At 40.2% G+C, this 27,313-nt stretch overlaps 1 protein-coding gene across 1 annotated transcript in view; it reads left to right on the forward strand.

Moving 5' to 3' along the window:
• Positions 1–27,313, forward strand: part of CUBN (cubilin) — a 273,842-nt gene that overhangs the window by 73,977 nt on the left and 172,552 nt on the right. Inside the window, exons 23-27 of the mRNA XM_019460669.2 lie at positions 3,722–3,914; positions 5,739–5,899; positions 6,305–6,486; positions 7,472–7,628; positions 10,192–10,379. Coding sequence (XP_019316214.2) covers positions 3,722–3,914; positions 5,739–5,899; positions 6,305–6,486; positions 7,472–7,628; positions 10,192–10,379 — 881 coding nt within the window. The remainder of the gene's footprint in view (positions 1–3,721; positions 3,915–5,738; positions 5,900–6,304; positions 6,487–7,471; positions 7,629–10,191; positions 10,380–27,313) is intronic.

Genomic DNA, 27,313 nt, shown 5'->3' on the forward strand with positions numbered 1-27,313 from the left:
TCACCTCATGTCTGCCCAGCCCAGGCTCACGCAAGAATTCATAAGGGACTTTACACAGATGTCTGGTCCTCCTCTCCATATAGTTCTTCCTTGCTGGAATATGTCCCTACAGTTCCAGCTCCTTTGACAGCCCTAAATTCTGATCCCTGCTTCCTCAGCTCAACGGAACTGTCATTGACTACTTGGACTTCAGCAAACTGCTGGGATCAGAAAATTCCACACAGGTAAAGAGTCAAGGAAATAGAGTCCCACCTCCTTTGTGCCAAGGATCACAATCTTGAACTGCCCATTGCCCAGCGCCTCGTATATTTTTCCCAGTTTCACAGTTTTTATGGAGAGGGGCTAGTTTAGTACTAGTTTATTTGTCATGGCTGGAAGCAGAGATGTCTATAGTTTAGACTGAATAAACATTATAAAATATTAAAGAATCTCAGCCTACCCAGGAGAGGGGATAGGAAGGAGATAAGAAAAGTGGAGGGGGTAAAAGGATGGAGGTAGAGAGAATGGGAAGAAATTAGATACTTGTCCTATCCTCTCAGTTTTCAATACATTACGTAATATAATTTTAACAAATATTTTTTAGATATGGGCCAGATAATGTAGTAAGTGGTAGTTAATAATTGCTAATAATTGCTCCAAACATAGTGGAGGAAATGCACTCACATAAAACAATTACAATGTGATATTTCGGGGGCTCCAATTGCTATTTGCCTAAAGGTTTATTGAGCACAAGGAAATTAATTCTGCTCGATTTGGAAAAATTTCACAGAGGTGGTGGTATTGAATTTGGCTTTAAATGATACGTGAGCTTATTTGTCTAGTGGCTTGTTGGGGTCGAACAGGAAGTTGTTAAAGACTTTCAAACAAAGTAAACAGTGTGAGGACCATTTCATAAGGGATTGTGTTTACTTTTGTGCCAGCAAAAGAAAAGAAACTTAATGAATAAATCAGAATTTCAGTCTGAAATGAAAAACAACCAATTGTGCCACAATAGATACTTTCATATGTACAGGGAAATTATGCATCATTACTTCTCGAATATTTGTTGAATTGGTTCCTTTACATGAGATTCTGATTATATAAACCATTCTCCTGCAGACTAATTGCAAGTTGCACTAGAAATATTCAATACAATTGTATTTCCCTTCTGGGAGTAGAGCGGGTAAGGAAGGAACATTATCTCTAAGAACAGTTGACAAACAGATTTGCTCTAGACGTTTAAATTTTTTTTTTTTCAACGTTTTTTATTTATTTTTGGGACAGAGAGAGGCAGAGCATGAACGGGGGAGGGGCAGAGAGAGAGGGAGACACAGAATCGGAAACAGGCTCCAGGCTCGGAGCCATCAGCCCAGAGCCTGACGCGGGGCTCGAACTCACGGACCGCGAGATCGTGACCTGGCTGAAGTCGGACGCTTAACCGACTGCGCCACCCAGGCGCCCCTCTAGACGTTTAATTGACTGGCTAAAGCTATGTGAATGTGGGGGTGTTCAACGAGTCTGCTGGTTCTGTCAGCTCAGGGAGACCGGGTCATAACCTTCATTTAATGTCCATTTGATCCATGAACTTTTATCTTAGTAATATTCATTCCAAATATGAAATACTTAATATGCCATTTCTACAACCCCATTCACTCTCTGCCCCTCTTTTTCCTCCCCCCCTGCTTTCTTCTTGCCTTTTCCCTTCCTTCCTCCCTCCCTTCCTCCCTTCCTGCCTTGCTGCCTTCCTTGATCTTTGAAGAGATATTTCTTGGCAGACTATAGAAAAACATAAAAGTATACAATATTCATCTTTGAAGTTAAATATCACTTTCAAATTTGTTTTCAATAAAGTAAAGCCTTGTTTGCTTGGTATTTAAAATAGAGTAAACCATGGGCACCTGGGTGGCTCAGTCAGTTAAGCGTCTGACTCGTGATTTTGGCTCAGGTCATGGTCCGAGGTTTGTGAGTTTTTGAGCCTCCCACCAGGCTCTGCACTGGTAGTGGGATTCTTTTCCTTCCCCACTCTCTGCTCCTCCCCCTTCTCTCTCTCAAAAATAAATAAATAAACGTTTTAAAATAGAGGAAGCCAATTATTTGATGAGTGCCTCTTACTTTGAACATTATACATAGGTAGTAGAACCTGTACTATTTTCTGTGCGTCCTGCTGTCAATGCCAGTGGCTCCTTGCCTCTTTTCTGAGTGTGATCATCCAGAGCAAATGGGGAAATTCTACGTCAAAACATCCTCCTTTTCTTTTTTTTACTTACAATGAAGTATAATAGTTCTTTCTCCCTCAACACCTTTCAGGAGGCTTGTGTCTACTCCTGGACCTTAGATTTATGTTATTACTAGATACAATCAAAGATACAGTACATTAAAAATGCATTGAGGGGCGCCTGGGTGGCTTGGTCGGTTAAGCGTCTGACTTCGGCTCAGGTCATGATCTCACAGTCCGTGTGTTCGAGCCCCGCGTCAGGCTCTGTGCTGACCGCTCAGAGCCTGGAGCCTGTTTCAGATTCTGTGTCTCCCTCTCTCTCTGCCCCTCCCCTGTTCATACTCTGCCTCTCTCTGTCTCAAAAATAAATAAACGTTAAAAAAAAAAATAAAAAAAAATGCATTGAAACAAGATTTTCTTTTTTCTTTTTTTTTTTTTAACTTTTTTAACATTTATTCATTGTTGGGAGAAACAGAGTGGGCGTAGGGGATGGGGTCAAAGAGAGAGGGAGACGCAGAATCCGAAGCACGCCCCAGGCTCTGAGCTGTCAGCTCACGGGAGGCAAGATCACGACCTGAGCTGAAGTCAGGCGCTTGTCCCAGTGAGCCACCCAGGCTCCCCCAAACAAGATTTTCTTTAGAAAATATCTCAGATTTGAAGGACACAGGAGATTGAGCGGGTTGGTTAGTAAATATGGAGTCTGATGGACAGAATGGGTAAAGTTAAAACTCTTAAAGTAGAAGCTAATATTTACTTGCAATATAAAATTGTCCAAGTACCATCTGAATGTTTTATATGAATGATCTGATTTATTCCTCATTTATGCTCTACTTTCATACACTTTTCTAAATTATTTTGCAACATAATGATCACTACCATTTATTGAGTTACATACCAAGTGCCAAGCCCCTTCATTGCATTATCTCTAACCCTTACATGTACAAAGATACTTACCATCCCCATTTGAGAGATGAGGCTCACAGAGATGCAGTAATTTGCTCATGGTTGCACAGCATGTCAGTGTTTGAACTAGGCATTGATTCAAGGTCCGTCTGATTCCCGACACTTACCTTCTGTTCTTCACGTGGCAGAGGTGCTGCTTTGTCATTTGTCATAAATGCATGCTTTGGTGAAAACCATTTTAAAGGAAGGTTAGGAAAAGGAGAACAGAACTGAGCTATTTCTAGGTCCCTTCTAGGATTTCCGTGGTGCAGCCTAAATGTTTAATGTTTATGGTAACGTGCGTTGATTAATAGATTATAACACCTCCAAGATCTAGAAAGGTATGATATATGTAACAGTTTCCACTACATGGCTTAGGTTTGCTATTAATAATTGTTTCTGCCTTTGAGATTTAAAAAAAAAACAACTTTGTTTTGAAAGGAAATCGTTTGTTAGCATTCTAGAATGGCCTATTGAAAATCAAGCCCCTTGGCACAAATTAATGAAGTGTGTGTTAGTGAATGTCTTATAAATGTAGCATGATGTTTTCTGTTTTCTCTCTTATGCTCTTGTTTCTTTTCACAGCATGCATGACAGACTATACAGAAGAATCTGGGACTTTTACTTCTCCAAACTTCCCCAATAATTACCCCAACAACTGGAAATGCATTTATAGGATCACGGTGGAAACCAGCCAACAGATTGCATTGCACTTTACAAACTTCTCCTTGGAGGAGGCCATTGGTGGAGAGTGCATAGCAGATTTTGTGGAAATCAGGTAAGCACCTTTATTTTATCACCTTTTTCCTTATTTGTTTTCATTCATAGTCTTTCCTGGAAAAGTTAAGGAAAACGCATGGAAATTCTCTGTAAAGCTCCCTGTTGTGCTCTTTCTTGCAAGATAAAAAGTTTGTCATGTGGAGCCCAACTTCACAGAAGAAAAACAGAAAATTGCCTAAGATTCAGTGGTTATGTTGAAGTGATTATTTTATGGGTAATATTTGAAAATAAACTCTAGATTTTATTTGGGCAGAGTAAACAGATGTACTACTACTCTGAAATTAGATACTTGCAATTATTGAATACCTACTTTCTTTCTTTTTTCCTTTCTTTTTTATTTTTTTAAACAGGCATTTAAAAAAATGGTTTTATTTTTTTTTAAATTTTTTTTTTTCAACGTTTTTTATTTATTTTTGGGACAGAGAGAGACAGAGCATGAACGGGGGAGGGGCAGAGAGAGAGGGAGACACAGAATCGGAAACAGGCTCCAGGCTCCGAGCCATCAGCCCAGAGCCTGACGCGGGGCTTGAACTCACGGACCGCGAGATCGTGACCTGGCTGAAGTCGGACGCTTAACCGACTGCGCCACCCAGGCGCCCCTAAAAAAATGGTTTTAATGTTTACTTATTTTTGAGAGCGGGGGAAGGGGCAGAGAGAGAGAGACAGAGAGAGGCAGAGGATCCAAAGTAGATTGTATACACTAAGAGTGGAGAGCCCCATGTGGGGCTTGAACTCCCCGACTGTGGATGTGACCTGAGCCAAAGTCAGACCCCTCACTGACTGAGCTACCAAGGTGTCCCGGAATACCTACTTTCTTTATGGAAAATCAATTCAGAATTTTAGGCTGTTTTTTGTCCATTTGGTATAATTATATCCAAAAAAATGATGATAAGATAAGAACCGTAATGTTTTCACCAAGTTTTTTGTGTTCAAATAATAAAAGTCTAGGCTTGTGAATTTCAGCGTGAGAACTCTTTTCTTTAATGCTATGGTATTTAGAGAGAATGAATTTAAAAAGTTATATTTGCAGTAAAGGTAAGTTGACCTGTATATTGCCACCTATGCAGATCATTTTACATAGAAATAAATTAGGCTTTGTACACACACAATTTGGTGTGTATTTATTTCAGATTTTTATTTGACCTTTCAAAAGCCTAGAGTATTATACTTTTATAATAAACTTTATTCTATAATGTGAGGTATGGTACTAAAATAAATCAGAGTTGTATCATATCATGGCAAAATAACGTAATTTTCTTGATTTACAATAACTAATCATTAGATTTGAATGTTGAGTGAGTCCTTTTTTTTTTTATGCTTGAAAAAGCTACAGATTACAAAGTAGATTTAAGACCCTAAAAGTCCTTGGGGAAGAATTATTTTCAAAATGTTGCTAAATATGTAAAATACAACATTAAATTTGAAAAAATTCAAGTTAGAAGACAAACATTTAAGTTTTCTCTGTAAAATGAAGCAACATTTGTTTATACTGTTAATAATTATGGTCTGTTTATCCCATGTTCTCTGACACATTTACCAGATGCTTCATTTGAGAGAGAGAAGATTAAACTCTTCCTCTCAGCTTGAAATTGGTTATATAAAATGTTGTGCAAACCATAAATGATGTTCTTTATTAAGCTACTCAAATGTTTTTAATCAGGTGAAAAATTGAAAACTTGAAATTGTGATTTAGAGTATTTTTAAGAAAAGTGGACCGACCTAAACTGATCTGTTTGCAGTCTCAAAGTTCAAATAATATTAAATGTTTATACAGTAATATTATCAGTGACGAGTAAATGACCGCATCTGTGTCTTGCCCCAGAGATGGAGGCAGTGAAAGTTCACCACCCCTGGGAAAATACTGTGGCTCAGATCCACCTCCAAGAATCATCTCTCATAGTAACAAACTATGGTTAAAATTTAAGAGTGACTTCTTTGGCTCAGCATCTGGATTCTCAGCTTACTGGGATGGATCATTAACAGGTAAATGGCAAAGAGCTGTCTTTTATTGGAGAGTCCAGTCTGACTGGTTTCTTGATTCTTAGACTGCCATGCTCTTATCCATTTTTTTTTCTAGCTATATTTTATCATTCCTGTTTATACTAAAACACTGAAAATATTCCTGAATAACAACGCTGTTTGGGTTTTGATTTTGAGGACAAAGTAAGGGGAAATATCCTTGTTTCGTGGTATATTACCTCAAGCTGGTGGTCTTGGTTAAGAGAAGGAAAGGACATTGACAGGGGCTAGCTACTCTTTGGTGATGCAGTCTTGTTTTGCCACCTGGTTGAAAGGAGAGTAACAGTAGCCCCAGTTGGATATAGACAAGAAGATTCCATTTTACCATAAAGAAAAAGAAATGTGTCACCTGGTCTCTTTCTCCCGTAGGTTGTGGGGGTAATCTCACCACCCCCACTGGCATGTTCATATCTCCCAACTACCCGATGCCGTACTACCACAGCTCCGAATGCTATTGGTGGTTGAAATCCAGCCACGGCAGCCCATTTGAACTGGAATTTGAAGACTTTCACTTGGAGTACCACCCAAACTGCACTTTAGATTATCTGGCCGTATGTATAAAGTTCAGTTGTTTCCTTCACTGCTCCCATCTTACCCACACACATAAATGCATTTATTTTTATCTTTGAAATTCGGGAAAGGAGAACATTTAAAATATCCACATAAAAAACTTAAAAGAAGAAATAAAAAGAAAATTTGATGAAAATGACAGCCCTCTGAATATGGCATGTATCACTGAATAGCTTGTAAGTATTTAAAATATATTGAATATGAACTGTTAAGAGATGGTTAAAATCTCCCCAGAGGGATTATGAGCTCTATCATGATTATTACCTATGTAATTTATATATATGCACTGAAAATTAGCAATGTAGAGGACTATACTGGTAATTGGAGAAGGTACTTGATGTCATCAAGGTGGGACTTTTTACAGTAGCAGCAACTGACCCTTGTCCATTAAAAAAAAAAATCTGAATAAAAAAATGCATTAGAATGTCACAAATTGTGAACTATGAAATAAAAAAGCAAGGAGAACTACTGATAACAGCTATGGTCTCAAAAATAGGTGTTAGTCTTTCATTTTTAATCTCCAGATTTCAGCCTGGGTTCCCATCCTTCCCTCCATACACAGCCCTGGCTAATGGCTCAAGTTCATGGTCCAAGTTTATAGACATTTAAATAGAATTTTTAAAGAAAAAGGTTAGAGTGGGAGAGAGTCAAAGCATAAGAGACTCTTAAAAACTGAGAACAAACTGAGGGCTGATGGGGGTGGGAGGGAGGGGAGGGTGGGTGATGGGTATTGAGGAGGGCACCTTTTGGGATGAGCACTGGGTGTTGTATGCAAACCAATTTGACAATAAATTTCATCTATTGAAAAAAATAGAAAAAAAAGATACTGTGATTCAGGGCTATTCTTGTGTTCTGTCATGTATTTCTTGTATTTTTATGTATTTCTTCCCCACTTTTTAAGAGGTAGAGTCTTTTAGATGATGTTTATAGCCACGGTCATCTGACATTTAAAATGTTTCATTAAAGGTATATGATGGCTCAAGTACCAGTTCTCATTTGCTCAGTCAGCTTTGTGGGGATGAAACACCACCTCTCATCCGTTCTAGTGGAGACAGCATGTTTTTAAAACTCAGAACAGATGAAGGTCAACAAGGAGGTGGCTTCCTGGCCAAATACCGGCAGAGTAAGTATGTAGACTGGCTGCCTAGTGCCCGTAGTGGGTCTTCAATTTCCTGATAATGAAACAGACTGAAATAAGTGTAACCCATTGGATTGAGCAATTGAAATAAATCTTTGCTCCTTATGAGAAAGATTTAATTCTATTTGAGAGAAAAATGCTTAACATTAAATTTAATGCCATAAACCAAAGCATGTGGTAAGCTCTAGAAAATAGAGTATTTAATATGCCGGGAGAGTTGCCATTCAGTTAAAGATCAGTGTAACAGGTTAACGGCTAATGGGTTTTCATTTGTATCAAACATTACAGTCTTCTAATTAGACATTCCACTGCACATAGCATCTCCCACACTTTTGGGTTTTTTTTTTGTGTTTTTTTTTTGTTTGTTTGTTTTTGGTTTTTCTTTTGGTCTTGTACATCAAAAGTTACCTTAATTTTTATTAAGGGAAACTACAGTTCTTGTAATCATATGGAGAATAAGCACATTCTTTACCGTGGAAAAATCCGGTCATTGTAGAGATGCCATTTTAAAATCTACTTTCCTGTGAGGCAACATGGTAGAATTAAAGGAATATTGCACAAAGAATCGAGGACCCCAGGGGTTTGTCCCTGGCTCCTGACCCCTGAGAAGGTCACTTTTCCATGGGGTTCTATGATTTCTTCTCTTAAAAAAGGAGATTAAATAAGGCCATTATGAAATCTCCCTTCTAGGTCTAGAATTTAATACATTCTAATGTTAGTTTCGAAATGGACATTTAAGAAAAGTTTCCTTGAATTGTTATTTAATAAACACTTTACTTGTGCGTTTGAAAGCACAGTACCTTGCCCCACTAAACCTAAGTGTATCCATATTTTGACACAGTTACCTAAAAATAGAATTGAAAGTCTTGAGATCTGAAGGGAACATACAATATCCCTTTGAATTAATTGAAGGCATATTAATGTTTGACCTTGACTAGGTGTGATTTTGAAAATATTCACATTCACCTACATTTGGGGTTAGGCCGAATTCTATATAGTTTTGAAAACTGAGTTTTAATGATGAAAAACTTTATTCTGCAGAAATCCATCAAGTATATGAAAAGCTCTCCTAAATTTTCTCAGGGATGCATTTTTTTGGTTGAGCATATAATCATTTCTCTAATTTTATTATTGCTGTGCTAATTTGTTTCTTGCTTATAGTCAGATTGTTTATTAAGGATTCCTCCCTTTTATTCCCCTGATATTTTATATTCCCTCATAATTTCAGAACACTGAAGGAGTAACTCAGTGCAGGTGGGATATATGTCCTTAAAGGCAAAAATCAGAGCTAACCAGTGAGATTTTCTGTAAAATTCACCTTTTGAAATTGGACGTTTGCAGACGGAATAATTTCTGAACACAGAGAGCAGCCATATGGCTTAGGCGAGTATATTTTCCTCTGCCCTGACTTATAGTCACTGAGGAACACGATACCTCTGTGCTGCATAGCTGTAACTTCTCCCAGGCATCAAAACCCACAAAATTATTACTTAGAATTCCTTTGTGGACAAAAAGGTCACCTAAAGAGAAATAGCCTGAGTATTCCCTCGCTCCAGCAAAGCACTATTCTGAGGAGACACAAATGTATACTTTTCCATACCATAGTTTATCAACACTGTCCTAGTCACCTGTCAGAAAAAGTATAGTAGCAGAAATGCATCTATGAACCACCTTTTTCAGAGACCATTTTTTTCAATATAATGTTTATCCTCTCATTCTCTTTTATCACACATCATGGAGATAATATGGAAAAGGCTTAGGAAAAGGCATGTATATGCCTTGTTCAGGTCATTAATTTGGGCTGAATTTGGCACTGACTCCGGGGACCAGCCACCCCTAGAGGTACCTAGTACAGTTTTGTTGAAAACTCAGCTGAGGAAAATACCAGCTTTTGGTATTTTCAAAATGGAAGCCTTTTTTTCAGAACTTAAGATGTTCATTTCTTCTTCCAATCCTTTACATCGCCTCTATTCGTTCTGGACTTCCTGATGACTCACCAGAGGAATAAGGGAGGCTTTATTGTGAATTTCATGCTGACTTCTGAATGTTCAACAAAGCCATGTTGTTGTCCGTTTTTAGCATTCACATAGAACTTTGTGTTTTTAAACCGTTGAATTTAAAGGTCAGGATTTCTGTTCTTTCGAACGTTAAAGTTAGAAAAACAGAAGCATAGGATATTTAATACACTTTTGTAAACAAATCAGACTGCACCCTGAGTAGCGCTGAGCTATCCTTGTTTTCACCAGTTCATAGGAATTGGATGCCTCTTTATGGGAATCGATGATTTTCATGGCACGTTAAAGTTTCTGAGTTCACTTAAGTATTGTTTCTCATCTGTTCTAAATGGAGACTCACTGTAAAATGCTGTACTACGTATATAGACACAGATATATACGTTTGCATACACATTTGCATAACATACAAATATAAAATATATAAACTGTATACTTTAATCTAGATCTTTTCTTAAAGGAAAATCTCACACATCTTGGGGCAATTATGAAAGACATGATAGTGGTTCTTAATAATCACGGGTGTTTTTTTTCAGCCTGTGAGAACGTGGTAATTGTGAACCGATCCTATGGCATCTTAGAGAGTATACATTATCCACATCCCTATTCTGACGATCAGCGTTGTAACTGGACCATCCAAGCGACAGCGGGCAACACGGTGAATTATACATTTTTAGCATTTGAGTTGGAAACCCACACAAACTGCTCCACAGACTACTTAGAGGTATGTATTCTGAACCTAAATAAGTTACTGCATTTTCAGATTCAGGTAGGCAAGCCAAACTATTGTGCTTCATAGAACCGAATCTCCAACCCTGCCCTACACATCTGTGATATGCCAACCACCCATGGTATTTGAACAGGTATATTTTGTGTCACTTTCACTGCATCGTATTAATACTAAGGATATTTAATCCACTAAATTATATACACAAAGGATTACCTATGTTTTTAGTTTTCAACGTAACTTCTGGACTGATTGACCTCATGTTATTTAAATAATCCCAGACGTAAAAGAATAACTTCTATTTTTTGTTACTTTTGTTCCCTATAAACAGGAGATCAGAAAATGTTTGGGTGCCATGGCTTTATTTAATAACGAATTTGCCCGATAACTAGATATCATGATTTGATTCTTGTTTTTATTTTTAAACTTCAGTTCATTTTTCTTTTGGTAACACAGAAATTTCTATTTGTTACAATAATGACCACCTGTGGCATTTATTCAACTCTGTATACAATGCTATTCAATGAAACTTGCTTGAAAATTAGCCAACCCAAAATATCAGGTAATCTGCTGTTTTTACAATAAGATGTTTTATTTATAAAAGATTTTTTGCTGATTTGCATATGTGGCTTTTTAGGGCTACAGATTGAAACGTTAGGGACCTACTTGTTTTACTTACTCTATTAATGTAACTATGCATTCGTATATAAAATTTTATGGCTTATAAACTATTATATTAATTTAGAAATTATCGTTTCTGCTTTTACACTTCATAAAACAATTTGGAGCCACTGACATATTTTGACGTCAGGTTTTCATCATTAATAAAATCCCTTTTGAGCCCATCTAAAATACCATCATTATATTCATCGACATTGTGTATAATACTTTTGAATCACATATGATGTTTTCACTAACAATCTTTTCTTGAGTGACAAGTACTCACTCTGCTAACATTATGAAATTCCCCTCATTCCCTCTGTGCCACCTAGTGACTTAGTGGGTTTCTGGGTTTTTTTAAGCTTATTTATTTATTTTGAGAGAGAAAGGGAGAGAGAGGGAGAGAACACCCAAGAGGAGCAGAGAGAGTGAAAGAGAGAGAATCCCACATAGATTCTGCACAGTCAGTGCAGAGCCTGACACAAGGCTCGCACCCATAAACCGTGAGCTCTTGACCTTTTTGAAGTCTTGCTTACAAAGACTTCCAACCCTCAGCACTTGTACCTTTAAGGACATAGTCTTAGGAAAACTTCATCCTTGTAAAAGTTTCTTAACCTTCTTTTCACCAGTTCTTTAAAAAAATTAGCACTGATTGAGGCTGTTTGAGGTTAACATAACTTTTCCAAATAGCCCTTTTGTTTTTCAAAACAGATAGTTTTGAAATAGCAGCCATAGTGTTTACCCATTAGAAAGTTATATTTACTAGTATTCAAAGGAAGTATGATATAACATCAAACTTACAAACATGAACTTGACAATGGTTTTTAAAGTCATCTTTCTTCATCTGGTGTTCAGATGGTCTTCACAGGCTTAATAATGGCATGGTTGTCTCACTCCATTTACCTGGAGTAGCCATCCTTTTATTTTCTTCACGTGGTAAGATCTTGTGCATTCTGTAGAGAAAATGGAAATTTGCTCGCAAAGCCCCTTGCTCATACTTCAAACACAGCAATTTACCTTACCACATTTTTACCAGTTGTGATGGTGCCCACATGTCCTACTGGACTATGAGCTTTTTGAAGGTGCGAGCCGTCTTCTACTGAATTTGTGACCCAGGCATTGATTATGGACTTGGGATCCTATAGGAAATCAGTGAGCTCACTAGAACTTGAATATCACTGCCATATATTAGCATCAGCCTGACGATAGCTATTAATTAATGAGAAAGGACTGAATTCCAAACTGAACTTTTTGTCCAATTCCTACACATTCAGCGCAGTTCTACTGCTTTGAGCACAAAGCAAAAGACAAGTCATGGTCTTGGAGAGCGCTGTGTGCATAAGCACATGTTAGGCACCGTAGCAGTGATTTGATAAAAGTACAATGGAGGAAGCTGCGGGGGGGGGGGGTGGGGGGGGGAAGAGGGGAAGCTTCCGACCTGGACCTTAAAGGAAGCTTTAGAAGAAAGAATGGGGAGAAAATGAGATGAAATGTTTCCAGGGACTGGACTCCACCTCTGCGGGCTTACTTGAAGATGGAAAGGTAACAGAAAGGCCCATCAGATAATTTTTGGAAGTGTTTGAAAACCGTCAACCAAAAAATACCTCTTCCAACAACCACAGAGCCACTAATTAAAGGCCCTCCATCGATGACGTGAGAGATATGCCATTTATCTTGTGCAACATTGATGGTGAAAGCAGCAAAAGTACAGAATGAGAACCAAAAGCTCAGCACAGCCTTCCAAAGAATGACAGTGTTGCCAGAGGGAGGAGATTTTTTTCCGCTTCTGTAAGCCAAGGGGCAAGGTCAGAGCTATTGCTACAATGGCTGGTCTATGATGAAAATTTTAAAAGCACAAATAACCACTTAAGAAGAGAAAAGCCACAAACACAAAATCTAGTTTCCATTAATTTCATAACTTGTAGTTAAAGGGTTTTTCAAGTAACTGAGCCAGGTCCCAGCTGAGTGACTGTTACTGCGGCCAGAATTGAGTTATTTTGAATCAATAAAGCTGAGATTATGGAAGGACTCGATTAGGTGCTGGTCGGACATTGTGCCCAACCTTGCTGAGGGGTGTGGGTTGGTAGAGAGCCCATTGGGAAGCTAAACCATCCTTTATTATTTGTCCTCTGGGCAAAACAAAATGATTCAGATTTGGAAACTAAATATTCAATGGGAGGAAGGGTCACTTGCCTAAAGGAATAAATAAGACCATACTGTCCATGCAGTTATGGGAAGTCAACCTTAAGGATTCTTTGTGCATCCCACAACTTGATTTCACTTCTTAATTTTTATGCTGAGTCTGAGTCTCTGCACAGAGGAGGAGATTTCTAATAGCTGATTGAGTATACAAATGAAAGTGATGGGTTTGGGAGACATCAGCACAGAGATGTGCAGGAAGGCCAGAGCCTGTGTTAAGTCGACAGGGAGCATGTGTTCGTGGCATGTAGAGGAAAGAGTGAAACTCTGAGGTGGTTGTGCCATGGATGCTAAGGGCAGAGAGTATAAAGAAGGTGACAGTGATCAACAAGGGGGAGAGGCTCCCCAGGGGCCAAGGGGGATCTCAGGGTTAAGAAGTGTCCCGTGGAGATCACTGTGACTCCAGGCAAAGTGGTGTTTGGGGGAAGGGGGAGCAAGAGTGGGACCACAGTACGAAGAAGCACAAAGGGCAGAGAGTGAGCGTAGACAGAGGTTTAAGTCCATGAATTCACTGAGTTCTCTCAAAGAAATGGCATTAAGTCCTAGCTTCCTTTCTCCAGTCCTCATCCTACATTTCCCTAACTCGTCCTCATGAGGCAAGCTCTCACAAGACACCCTCCTCTGCATTTTGTCTTGTATGTCAGTGTCTCTTCTAATGTGGCCCCGGGTTAGATTCAACACTCCAGTGAAGCTGGCCGGGGTCAAGTATGCTGGGACTGTATTATCTGGCTCATATACTTCTGGTATTGTACGTAGGCTGAGGTTACACGGGCTTGTTGTTAGTCAAGGTATAATGTTGGACTATATTAATACCTGTATTCTCCAGGTCACTTTTATACGAACTGTAATGGCTTCAGAGCCATGCATAGGATATCATTCCTACTTAAATTATATTTGACTATTTTGCCTGCGAATTGAACTCATTATGAACCTTCTAAACCCCGCTTCTTTGGTCTGTGAATTATCCATTTGCATATAGACTTACTGGCCTCTAGCCTACTAGTTCTTCAAAAGTAGTTGATAAAAATGTCAAAAAAGATGGCGCCTGTTTCAAATACTCCAAAATAACATCTTTCTTTGGTAAGATGATGTATTGTCAGACACTTCTGGGATAGCACTATTCAAACAATTTGATGATAGTAATTGCTGACCTCTCTTGAACACTTCTTATTATTTGCTAGGTAATTATTACAGCAACCCTATAATGTAAGATATATTACCCCATTTGACAGGTGAGACAGTTGAGGCAAATGTCCACAGTCACAAACATTAGAGGTGTTGAAGTCGGGCTTTCTACCAGGCCCTGTGGCACGGCCAATGCTTTTAGTTATGACACTACACACCCTCTGTGCATACACTCACAATTTTCTGTCACCTTCAGAGATGACATGAGGAGATGTCCATGGAGCCTGCAGATTTACCATAATACTGTCACAGAGAGAAGTCTATATTATTTTAGCACACTTCTTCATAGATAAGCACTGGTCATTTATTATAATCACCTTTTTTTTTAAATTTTTTTTTTGCTACATAGTGACAAACTATTTTTAGTGTCCAATTTAGAATTTTTCCAAAAAATGCTGTCATTCTTACCCATGAGATTCTAGAATAAATCTTTTCTTCAGTTTGGAAGTTGAAACATTTTCCTTGAGACCTCTGGCCATTCTCCTATTTTTCATTGTTGTGTTTTATGCTCCTGGTTGCAGATACACACTTGAACTAAACCATTAGAATTGTGAAAGGGTTGTCCTCTGAGGAAAGTAAAAAGCCTCATGACCCAGGATAAGCTAAGAAGCTGGAAAAGGGCAGGAACAAAAGCAGCTTAGTGGCCTCTCCCTGCACATGTATACTCCATTTCCATCTGTCTTCCCAAAAGCTTCCTCTGCTTTTCTGCAGCCTCAGAACTTTACCTTCAATATGGCCGCCCCAGCCATGATTCCACATGACCATTTGCCTCGAGCTCTTACAACCAACTAGGCTTCCCCTTGGTGACCAGTTACCAGCACGGAGTTCTCATCTTTTTTTTTTAATGTTTATTTATTTTTGAGAGAGAGAGAGAGAGAGAGAGAGAGAGAGAGAGAGAGAGAGAGAGAAGAAGGAGAAGGAGAAGGAGAAGGAGAAGGAGAAGGAGAAGGAGAAGGAGAAGGAGAAGGAGAAGGAGAAGGAGAAGGGGAGGGACAGGGAGCAAGGGAGAGAGAGAATCCCAAGCCGGTTCCCTGCTATCAGTGCAGAGCCTGACATGGGGCTCAGTGAACTGTGATATCATGACCTGAGCTAAGAGTCAGATGCTTAACCAATTGGGCCATCCAGGTGCCCCGGGGTCTCATCTTTTTGAGCCTGACAGTAAAGGCATGGATCTGGCCCACTTGTGGATGCATGCCCCTCTGGGCAGTATGACGGCTCTGGCCAGGAGAAGTGAAGTCCAGTCCTCTGGCCAGTGTGGCTCATAGATTGTGTGTGGGGGCATGGTTTCTGCTGGCATGTTAAAACATTTCTTTACACTCATAAATTCAGTAAGGTTACACAATTAATTTGTGATAACTATACCTTTCTGTAGTGCAGGATATAACTCAAGCCCAAAAAATTCATTTAAAGGAATTGACTGCCTTATCATGTAAATTGGATCTCATTGTCTCTTCTTCTAGTTTCAAAATTATACTAGATATGTTTGTTTTCCCTTCATCACATTATGCTCTTTTCTGAAAGTGTTGATCCATCCATATTTTGATCTTTCATTTGCCCTAATCTTAGCTTTAGAAAGTAGACATTTTTTCTAACTGTGCAGTTTCCCAAAGTTGAGCCAATTTGTGTGCTCATAAAATGGTCAGAAAGCTATATAAGCTCCATTGTTCCTTCTTAATTGGTTTCTTCAGAGGTTTCCCTTTTTATTGCCCCAAAAGTTATTCCTGACTTTGTGGGCAGAATTTAATTTTATGAGAATTTGTCATCTGTGTTGAATTTTCTTTCTTTTCTCTATTGCTTCTCTTTTTTCTTTAATTTTGAATTGTTTTGGTCCATGAGCTCATATCTCCTTTTGAAGTTGGACTCCCTAAAACCTTAGGCCCATGGCTGGTATAGTCAGTATCACAGTCTCCAGGGACATGGGTCAGTGTCTCCTAGTGTTTTGTTCTACATTAACAACCACTTTTCTGCTGTCCAGAAATAATCCAGAGTAGCATTTCTCTTCACTGTTTACTTTTTGAGAGAGGAGAGCATTTAAAGAATTCATCAAATTCCATGCTTTTTCCAGTTTTGACATCTGAGAGATGTCCAGATGGTTGAAATTATCTCCCCTTTGCCACCCCTGCGTGTCTCTTTGTGCTGCACTAGTGTCCACATATTTCCTTGGGAACAAATTGGAATCTCTACTGAGGAAGAACCCCATGTGAAGGTGAAGCCCCTGTAACTGGCTGCATTCCAGAGTCACTTGGAGATCTTGTTAGAAAAACATATACCTAGACCTCACCCCAGACCTACTTAACCAAAGTCTCCGGGAGTCTCACTAGAGACGGCACCACCGCCCCCACCCCACCCCACCCCACCCCCACCCCCCCACCCTCAGAGCTCTTGGGCCAGCACTTGAAATCACTGTCTGCAGCCCACTTTGACTCTGACAGCTCGTTTTACCCTCACTTCAAAGCTCTCTTCGGGGAGTTATAAATATTTTTAATAGGTATCTTCTTAATGTGTCCCTTCAAGTGCTATCATTGAATGTTTCTCTTTCAATAGGTCTTACTTGTCCATTCCTATAAGATGAATCACATCTTTTTCTCACCAAGACGCAGTGATACCATCATTATATTTATCTCATCATATAAAGACATCAGCTTTACTTTGCAATTTTTGTGTTCTGATTCGAAACTTTTCTCCCCCACCCGTGTTTATTTGGCACCTTTGCCGCTATTATCTTCCAGCTCATTTCTTTTTTTTTTTTTTTTCTCCAGCTCATTTCTGTATACCTTTCCGGTCCTTCCCCTTCTCAAATCCTCTTGATTATGTCAGTGACTTCTGTCCAACGCATTTCCCAGTCTTCATAAGATTGATGTTATCTCTTGGCAAATCCTCTCTCTGATGTCATCTTGTCCACCAGACGTTTATATTATTGTTAATTACACTCCCGTGTCCTCTTCCAATTACAAAATCATGCATTTCAAGCGAAAGAATGGACCCAAACCGAGTCTTCAAGTCCTACACTTGTGTTTTCTAAGTCTGCGGCCTGAGCTACGCAATTTTCCATACCGCAACTGTGAAACACCAGGCCCGGGTGATATTGCGATTAGTTAAGATAACATGAGCTGTTGTTATACGTTCTCAGATGCTTTGTGTACTACAAGTTTATTTCTCAGTCGTGTTAGAGAGCGTGCCTTCCTTGCCTTCCACATGGTGATTCAGGAACCCAGACAAAAGGGAAGTCTATTTGGGGAAGCCCTCATATCTCTCTCTGCCGCAAATGTCGATAGATGTTTTACAAATACCAGTTTGAGAAATGCTGAATTAAACACAGTCAAATAGGGGTTGTTGTTTTGTTCCGCGTTTGCTGCGGTGTGTCCTCAAGCCATACCACCCTAAATATGCATTATTCATTCCCATATCCATTCATCTGGTCATTCAAATACATTTCAGACACATAGACTGTGTCCCTTCCTTGTCTTCCCCGAGGAATAATAACTTACCAAGTTCAAAGAGAAGTTGTGTTGGAGGAACTGTCAGAGCTAACGCAGCTGCGAGTTCGAGAGGCAAAGGTAGAGTTTAATCCGTCATGTGCTCCTACAGTGGGATCCAGCACGAACCGCACTCCCTTCGCTTTGTAGGGAGGCGACTGGACGTTTTAAAGGGAGAATGAGGGAGTTGGGAGGGGGCAGCAGCCCGAACACTCAGGGAAGTGAGAAATGACAAAAGGTTAGTCCGTGTCAGTGTGGCCAGGCCAGCTGCAGCATGCTGTTGGCTGCAGCCATGGGAATTAGGATTCTGCCCTCCCACATGGACTGGGAGCCAGGGTCCCATCCTTCCTGAAGATTACATTTCAAAGGCATGGCTCTAAGATCCTTGAGAAAGTACTCCTGAGTCCTAGGAGGCACACATACATCTCAAAGGGACAGAGGAAGGATTCACACCTATAAGCCCTTTTTAGTAAGTGTTCCATGAAAGGGTGGTCAGGGGCCCAGCCTCAGGTGTTGGCTGGAACAAACCGTCAGTTCTTCTGGTTGCCTTGAGCTTTTCTCAGGCAGGCACTTTAAGCGGGGCAGGGGTCATCCTGGGGATGTGACCTTGAGCTGTTAGAAACCATGTTAGTGTTTAAGTCTTTTAATATGGGGGGCGTGAGTGGATGAAAGCACGTGTGCCCAGAGTCCTCATTTTTTGTAGGCCAAGGTTGAGGCTTAGTCAGGAAGAAGGTTCAGAGAGGCCTGGCTAGAGTCGAGCCCAGGAGAAAATCCTTGTCAGAACTGAAGGAAGTCCAGTGTGGCTGAGGCTGAGTGTGGGGCTTCTGGGTGGATGGGACCCTGAGAGCCAGCGGGCGAATGAGCGTAGCCCAGCACTGAGGGGGCATGAGGAGTTTCAGGGACCTCCCCTGGAGCAGCAAGAGGTCTTTCAGGAGTGTGAGCCTGAAACGGCCTGCTCAGATTGGCGCCTTTAAAGACTCTGGCTTTAAGGGAAAATGGAAGGGAGGTGAAAGTAACTGTGGAGATCCAGTGAGGGGGTGGCTGCAGCCCAGGCGAGAGAGAGAGGGCACCAGTTCCTTGCAAGCTGAGGAGGGAGAATGTAATAGAAGGATTTGAGAGCACCGAGGAGGTAAAATCAGCAGAAGTGGACCAATGATTGGATGGGACTGGGGCTGGTCCAGGCGAAGACAAGGCTGAGATATAATTAATGGTTCATCTCTTAAGACACTTGAGTTTCCTCTTGCTTTCTGTCTGCAGCTGGCGTCACTGATGCATTTGGCACTTCTCACAAAGGATAAATGATACAGCCAACATTTTAGTCCGCTTACTTCACTCGAAGCTCTGTTAAATATAACAAAGAATATGTTGATTCCATTGACTAAAGGAGTTTTGCATGTGATCATTATAATTTAGAAATTACTATTATTTCTTTAATGTTTATTTGTTTTTGAGGGGGGGGGGAAGGGACAGAGAGAGAGGAAGACACAGAATCCAAAGCAGGCTCCAGTCTCTGAGCTGTCAACACAGAGCCCGATGCAGGGCTCGAACCCACAAAACATGAGATCAAGACCTCAGCTGAAGCTGATCGCTTAACCGACTGAGCCACTCAGGTGTCCCTAGAAATTATTTTTAGTTTTCTCTATTATTACAGAGAATAAGGACTTTATTGTATCCTTGAATTTGACAATTCTTGTTTTAAAATATAATTACCCATGAAGAAAACATAAAGAAATTATTCTTGAGGACTTTAATTACTAAACTTCTACATGGCTCAGTTTCTAGAACTCTAAAATGCGGAGAACAGTATACCTACATTATAGAGCTGCTAGGAATTTTAAATTTAGGAAACATACATGAAGGGTTTAGAATAATACTCCACTAATAAATATTACTTATTAAATGCTACTAAGTATTATTTATTATTATTTCAACATAAACATGATTTTGTGGATTAACTTTTGCTATCTAAAATATTTTGCAGTCCGTGCAAAGCTATGATTTCCAAAACAGCCTTCCCAATTGTGATGAGGATAGATTGGTCCCATATATTGAAAGCAGGGCTTCTGTCTCCTGGCCTCTCAGCTTTTCTACAAAAGCCATGGGAATTCTATATCTGAATCTAAGAAGTATGGTAGTCAGTATCCCACTTGCCAACGGGAGAAAAGCATTTGATATTTTATGTCTTAGTAACAATGGGTCTGAGCCGACTTTCATCATCATGGCACCTCCTTAAACACTTCCTGGGCAGATGAGTCACGCTTCCTCTAACTGTCTGTCAGAGGAAGTTTGCTTCTGGGACACCTTGCATTTGGCTTAGAACTCAGAGATAAGCTCTTTTAATTCTGAGGACAACTGCCATCCCAAAACACTCATAAAAACTGACAACAATATACCAAACAATTCAATTTATGTCTCTGTACTAGATATGAATCTTGCATTGTACCAATCATGATCTGGGTGCAAAAGTTTAGAATGCAGTGTATTCATTGATTATTAAGCCACATACTTCATATTATCATTAAGAGTAACAAGATGCAGGGGCGCCTGGGTGGCGCAGTCGGTTAAGCGTCCGACTTCAGCCAGGTCACGATCTCGCGGTCCGTGAGTTCGAGCCCCGCGTCGGGCTCTGGGCTGATGGCTCGGAGCCTGGAGCCTGTTTCCGATTCTGTGTCTCCCTCTCTCTCTGCCCCTCCCCCCTTCATGCTCTGTCTCTCTCTGTCCCAAAAATAAAAAAAAAAAAAAAAAAAAAAAAAAAAAAAAACGTTGAAAAGAGTAACAAGATGCATTTTACAAGAAATTTAAGATTCTGGTGTTGTCCAAGCAAAGGGTGATTTTTTTTTTTTAAATCATGAAAAATTAAAAGGAGAGCTATTTGTCTCAGTGTAATCAAAATCCCTTTCCTCAGAAGGAAATGCTGATCTTTCCTGGCCATCCCTCACAGTGAAGAATTTTCATGTGATTGCATGAATTTGCTGCAGTTAATGAGGCAGACCCACCAGCCCTCAAAAGATCGCCTTTGCTCTTGTATTCCAAAGAAACTCTGTGTGTTTCCCCTCTCAGTATTCTCTCAAATGTGAAAGACAGAATGAGGATGATTAATAATCAGACCTACAGATAACTTCCACTCTACCCTGAAGACAGGAAGAAGTACATCAGAGGCTTAAAAATTGAAAATGCCCTATCCGCACTTCCTTCCCTCGGGGACCTCACCTAGCTCTCTCCTCAGACCATCAGCAAGTGCATGGAAGTTCCTTTCTACCATCTAAGGGGCACGTGGCTTGAATGAGAACCCATAGCTCAGAATGCTAAATTTTAAAATTAGGGATTATCGTTGTGGATTTTCATTAATTAGCTTGATTGTCCACTTTGTAAAATAAGGAGGAGGGGCACCTGGGTGGCTCAGTCAGTTAAGTGTCCAACTTTGGCTCAGGTCATGATCTTGCACTTTGTGGGTTTGAACCCCGTGTTGGGCCCCGTACTGACAGCTTGGAGCCTGGAGCCTGCTTCGGATTCTGTGTCTCCCTCTCTCTCTCTCTGCTTCGCCCCTGCTCATGCTCTCTCTCTCTCTCTCTCTCTCTCTCTCAAAAATAAATAAACATTAAAAAAATAAATAAAATAGGAAAGATTTCCAACTGCAACATTTCAGAATTAAAAAAATAAATGCCATGTTTACCCTTCGGTCCTTATATTTACTCTTTATTTAACAGGCTTTTCCCCTCTTCTTCCCTGAACTGGGAAAAGTCTGCCTGGCAGCACTCTAGATCCTTCCAGCTCAAGGTTCAATGACTTCATGTTGTTCTGTGAAGCAGATTTCTCCCTGTTTCTGAGTCCATCTCTAGCAGATGGTGACGCTTTTAGGAGGCAGAGTAATTTTTTTAAGAAAAGTTCAGTGTTTCGCTGTAGTGATGCAGTTGGCAGAGGGAACTCCTCGGTTCATGGAATTAAATGTTCATGTACACGCAGGAGAGTAGGCTTGGCTCTCAGTGCATCTCAGTTACCACCAGGGAGGGAATTAGGCATTTACTACTCCATCAGCGACTCTCAGAACTTACGTTTGTAAGAAGTCTTTAGTCCCTGAACAGCGGAAGGAATTCTTTTTAAATAAAGAATTAGTCTAATTAATCATAAAAACCTAGTTACGATTTAAAAAAAGGAAACATTAGGGGCAAAATATGGTTTTAAATTAATGCTGAAGGAGATTACCTTATATAATAACATTTTAATGGGCTAATTTTCATGTATAAACTTGAGATCCGTATAAAAGACTACAGAAATAGAGAGTATAATATTTTTAGTAGACCAGCTGGGTGTCTGCGAACCTAAGAGGGTATGGAATTCTGAGAGTGGAAAAACATTACCAATGCATATCTATGTCAATGCAATGCTATGTCAATAGGTCCCCAAAGATAATCCTTGAAAAAATAAACTTATCTGATGACACAGGAATACATAGTCATTGCAGGAAGTTTGGAAAATATAGAGAAAGTTAGATAAAATACAAATGATCTCAATAATAACATCACTCCTAATAATTTTTGGTGGTATTTATTTCCTGTAGTCGCTCCTTATATACTTTATTTTAATATGCAAAGGGGATCTTCTGGACACAACTCTCCTATAATGACTTTTTCCCAGATCACACTAGCTTGTGAATGTTTTTCCGTGTTCACTATGCCACATCATTTTTGACATTGCACATCCCATCATCACGATACGGCCACCTATTCCTGTGGAACATTTAGAACTTTTTCAAATTTCCACTATTGTGAGCAATGCTGAGATAAACATTCTTGTAGTTCAATCCGTGCACATATACGTGTGTAGACAATGACTTGAAAAGTCAAACAAACAAACAAACAAACAAAAGGCAAAAAAGAAAAAAACAAATCAGCCTTTGTGGCTCCTAAAATGAGCAATGTAGAGAAAGCAGAAACAGAAGTGTCAGTGCGCTATGAAGAGTGACCAGCGGCTAGCTGCCACATGGGAAGGAGACGATCTCATCTGGGCGTGAGACCGACATCTAATTCAGAGTGACACAGAATAACTCAGAACGTGGTCTTCGATGGGCTTCTTGCTGTCATGCAAAGCCCAGAATTCTGAGTAATTGTTTAATTTTAGATGGGTATTTCATATTTCCTGCCCCACCCTGTCAGCACATGGCAGCATGGCTTTTCCTGTGCTGCGGGGAAGACGTGTGCCTGTATATCAGACACTGCGTGGCCACGTGTCTGGTGGAGACGCTGCCTCCCGGGGCCATCGCGGAGCCATCTACAATCTACCAGGCTCTGCTTCTTAGTTTTCATCTTTAACATTTGCCTAATTTACCCTCCACAATCTGATTACGTTTTTACCCCTGCCTTAGCCTTTTCTCATCCACTAGGGGAACTTTTGCCCAACTCCACAAATCTTGTTTGGAAGCTTTTACTGTGGTTCCAGGAATATTATGAAGCCCTTCAGATTTAAAGTAAATGTGAAAGGTTCTAGGTTTATCCGAGAGATTTATGTGTAAACGCTCTTAATAACTACCCTCATGAGGCACTTTTCATGGGTCCCTTTAGAGCTGTTTTCCGGGGGTGGGGGAAAATCTGAAGAAACGCCCCAAGAATTCACCAATTGCCACCCTTTTGGAGCACCGGTGGCTAAGCAGCTAGAGCTGCAGGCTGGCTGGACTGTCATGGGAGAGGAGGCAGTGACACGAAGAAACACGTGCAGAGACGCTTTCCCTACCGTTTGCCTCTCCCTTCCCCACCTCGCCAGCGCAGCCTTGGTAGATTTCCTAACGCTGTCTCCACCACCATCCCATTAGGATCCACCACCTCCCTCCACCCCGGCACGCGCACCAGGCTTACGCTGTCCCCCACGGTATGGTTTGCTCTGGGCCACGCACCCCACACTTGGGAATGGCCTCAGTGTCCACACAGAAGCAGGTTGTCATAGCAACACGCTGCAAGCGATTCATGTTGGCCGTCCATCTCTTCACAAGTGATTCATTGATTCACTGCTTTCCCATCTGGTCTGCCGGGGATGATTTCTGTGAAGTGTTTTACATGAGTCAGCTCAAGTTCTCTACACCCGTCATATTTTGTCTCTCAAAACTATTTCTAGAGTGGTTTCTTTGGGGAAAAAAAAATGCCAAGGGTTAGAATAACATTTTAAGTGCATTCCACATGCCAAGTCTCACACTCAACCTAATTACACAGTGTGTCTCATTTGCTAATTACACCAACCTTATAAATACCATTATGGTGCCAGATTTATATAGAAATTGTAGCTAGGAGAGGGTGAGGACTTTTCACAAGATTGCATTCTAAGGAAAGTTTAGAGCTGGACTGGACTGTGTACCCACAGGCTGATCACGATTAATATCTCTAGTCTGCTCTTACAATAAAATTACTTCCTGGCTTGCGTTTGAATACAATCTGTTGGTGACACTGGCTTCACAAAGCTAATCTAAAAATTCATTGAGTATAGGTCTCAGAAAGTTTAACTGTGTTCTTTCTATAAGCATTAGGTGATTCTCTACTGCACCTAAAATTCTCCCTCATGGCAGGTGGGATATTTCAATACATGTTAAACTCTAAAGGATAACCTTATTTTTGTTTTTAAAGATTTGTAGTAGAAGGGGAACCAAAATTTTTTCCTGAAGTTTCTCCATATTTTAGTAATATCTTCCCAAGAGCCCCTTGATTTAATTTCTCTATTTGGTCTATATTTAATTCTTAAAATTAATGATCCACTCTAAGCAAGTTTTATTTCAGAAAAATGTCAAGGAAATAAGAAAAAGTATGAATTAGAAAAAGTATGAATTAGATGCCAATCTAAAATAGAAAGAACTGAATTCTAGTTATTAGTCCCCGTAATGCTAAAGTGAGTTTAGAAAGGTAGTATATCCATACATCCCATGCTTATAAATATATGAAGTAATTATACTTTTTTTCATCAAAGTCACAAATATTCAAAATCATAAAAGAAATTTAGCAGCAAAGAAGTACTTCAAAAGCACATTTCTGTTCTGAGAGTTCTTGGCAATTCATAAAGTTGATTCCCATTGAGAGAACAGGTTGAGGTTCACGTTAGCTGATACTGGGTTCCTCCGGACTCGAGTTCCAGTGTTGCTACAAAATCCTTACTCTTACAAAAATTCAACTCTCTCTGTCAGTGAGGCATCCTCAGTTTTATATCTTCTACCTTGCATGCATGGTTCTTAATTAGAAGGAGTCCACGGATCATTTCATATTGCACCTGGAGTCTGAAGTCCCTAATGGTCTAAGAAACTAGGCATGTGCCAAATTATCAAACCCATGCAAAGGAAGTTGATAGAAATTGGTAAATGTGGCTTAGGCAAGAGATTTCCTTCCTCTCTGCGTGTCCACTTGAGGGTGGAGCGGGGGTGCAGAGACCTACACCACATAAATCCTAAACGAACAGGCTCCTTAAGAGAATAATTGAAAGGATTCTACACAGGAGGTTGTAATATATACACATATTTACATTTGAAGATACGTTGAACCGCCAACCTGAAAATGGAAGCAGCATTGCAGATATTTAAAAAAAACAAACAAGAAACACCCCTCTCCACACGGTTATAGAACTTAGATCTGCATATTTCAAGTGAGAATCTCCATCTTTCTTTTCTTAATTTCTACTCGTTTCCTTCTGTGGACTTAATTCCAAGCTTAGATATTGTGGATCTTTAGGCTTTCTAAACACAGGGGAAATCATACCCTTCTCGGGACCAAGCCAGAATGCTCGCCAGTAGTGGCAATGAGTCACAGCTGGAATGTCCTGTGGTTAGCCTTCTGCTCTGAAAACAGAATCAGGAGCAGCAGGCACCTACTGGTTTCCATGGCAACCAGTATTTGTGTACTTTGAACAATGACTGTTCCTTTTTGTGTGGTAAATTTACGCGGGAATGAATTGTTGAGGTGACGTTAGCCATCTGTGTGAATATAAACAAAAAACCCCCCGATTTAATTAAGTGTAAACTTCAGAAGGACATAGGGTTGGGGGTTGGGGTGCTTTTGTATAGAGGTATTGTTCTCCACTAATTAATTCATTTGTTTATTTGACATATTTAAGCATTTTCATCAATGTCTATTCGATGTTTCAGTGTGCATCACTTTCTCCCCTCCAAAGGCAAAAAGAAACTAATTGTCATTCATCAGTGTTCCCCCCCACCCACCCCCACTCCCTGTGCCCCCCCTCGCCCCCCACCATCCCATTCACAATGTGTTATTTTAGAAGCGCTGGGATTCAGGGGCTCTCCTTCAATGAGGTAATCCTATCCGGAAGGAAGAGAAAAAAGTCCCCTCCAAGTCATCTGAAAATGTCAGCTTTCTTAACCTTGCTGAGCTGGGGAGGCAAAACTACTGTAATGCTTACAGCCTTGTAGCAAATCTAAAATTCACTTCCTCAAAATGTCACTGCCTACCATTTCAGAAGACTCGTCAAGCTGAGAGCGATTGCGGTGGTGGGGAAATCTTACCTCGTGTTTTGTGGCATAAAGATGAAATAATTAAAGCTTTGGTCACTGAACTACAACCCAGAGTTAAGAATGAGCCTTCTGGAGTGGAAAATAGTGGAGTGTTTCTTGCTTATTATACCTCTGCCTGGGAACAGTATGTTTATTTTTGTATTAATTAGTTTGGGATTGGAATCGGTACACTGGATTTAATAAAAAAGAAAAAGAAAATAAAAAAAAAAAACCCTCTGAAGCTGGGATAAATACCCTACAGTGAAGCAGTAACTTAGGAGTAAACAGATTGCAACATGGCCCTCCTCCCCTACTGGTACCTCCCGCCTTAGATGGAGGGATCTGAGGGCAGAAACGAAGGGCTTTGGGTTTTCCCTCCTCTTTTTGTGTTGCTTTATTCTTTCTCCCATTTTTTGCTCCCTCATTATGGCTTCTGTCAACTAGCCTATGAAGGAGACACTTGTTAATTAATATACCTAGTCAAAGCAGCAGCGGCCTTAAAAAAGACAAAGGAAACTGAAGCAATAAGCCTGAAAAATAAATTTCATCTTTATTCGTTTGCTTCAAATGCTTAGGTTTATTACCTAAGGGTGAGTTATCTAACAGACTTCTGAATGTCTCTCTTTAAATCTCTGCTGACCTTCCCCCAAATATCACAGGCATGTATGACTGATGACCAGCTAGTTTTGAGAACTCCATGAGGCAGGCCAAGATTTAGAAATCTGTAATTTATTGTGATCTTGAACAAGGCCCTTCCTGATCCCTGCCACCAGCCCTTCTACAGAGAGGCCCACAAAGGATCCAGACCCTTTGTTGCCTAAAAGAATCATGCTGAAATTTAGGACTCTAAGACCCTGATATGTACCTAACTATGTAGGATTCAAGTAATAGGGCAGATTAAATCCCACTGAAACAAATGCAGCTGTGGGGGAAATCAT

Source organism: Panthera pardus, unplaced genomic scaffold (assembly GCF_024362965.1).
Source record: "Panthera pardus isolate Hobbes unplaced genomic scaffold, ASM2436296v1 HiC_scaffold_6, whole genome shotgun sequence".
In the NCBI taxonomy this organism is placed as follows: domain Eukaryota; kingdom Metazoa; phylum Chordata; class Mammalia; order Carnivora; family Felidae; genus Panthera; species Panthera pardus.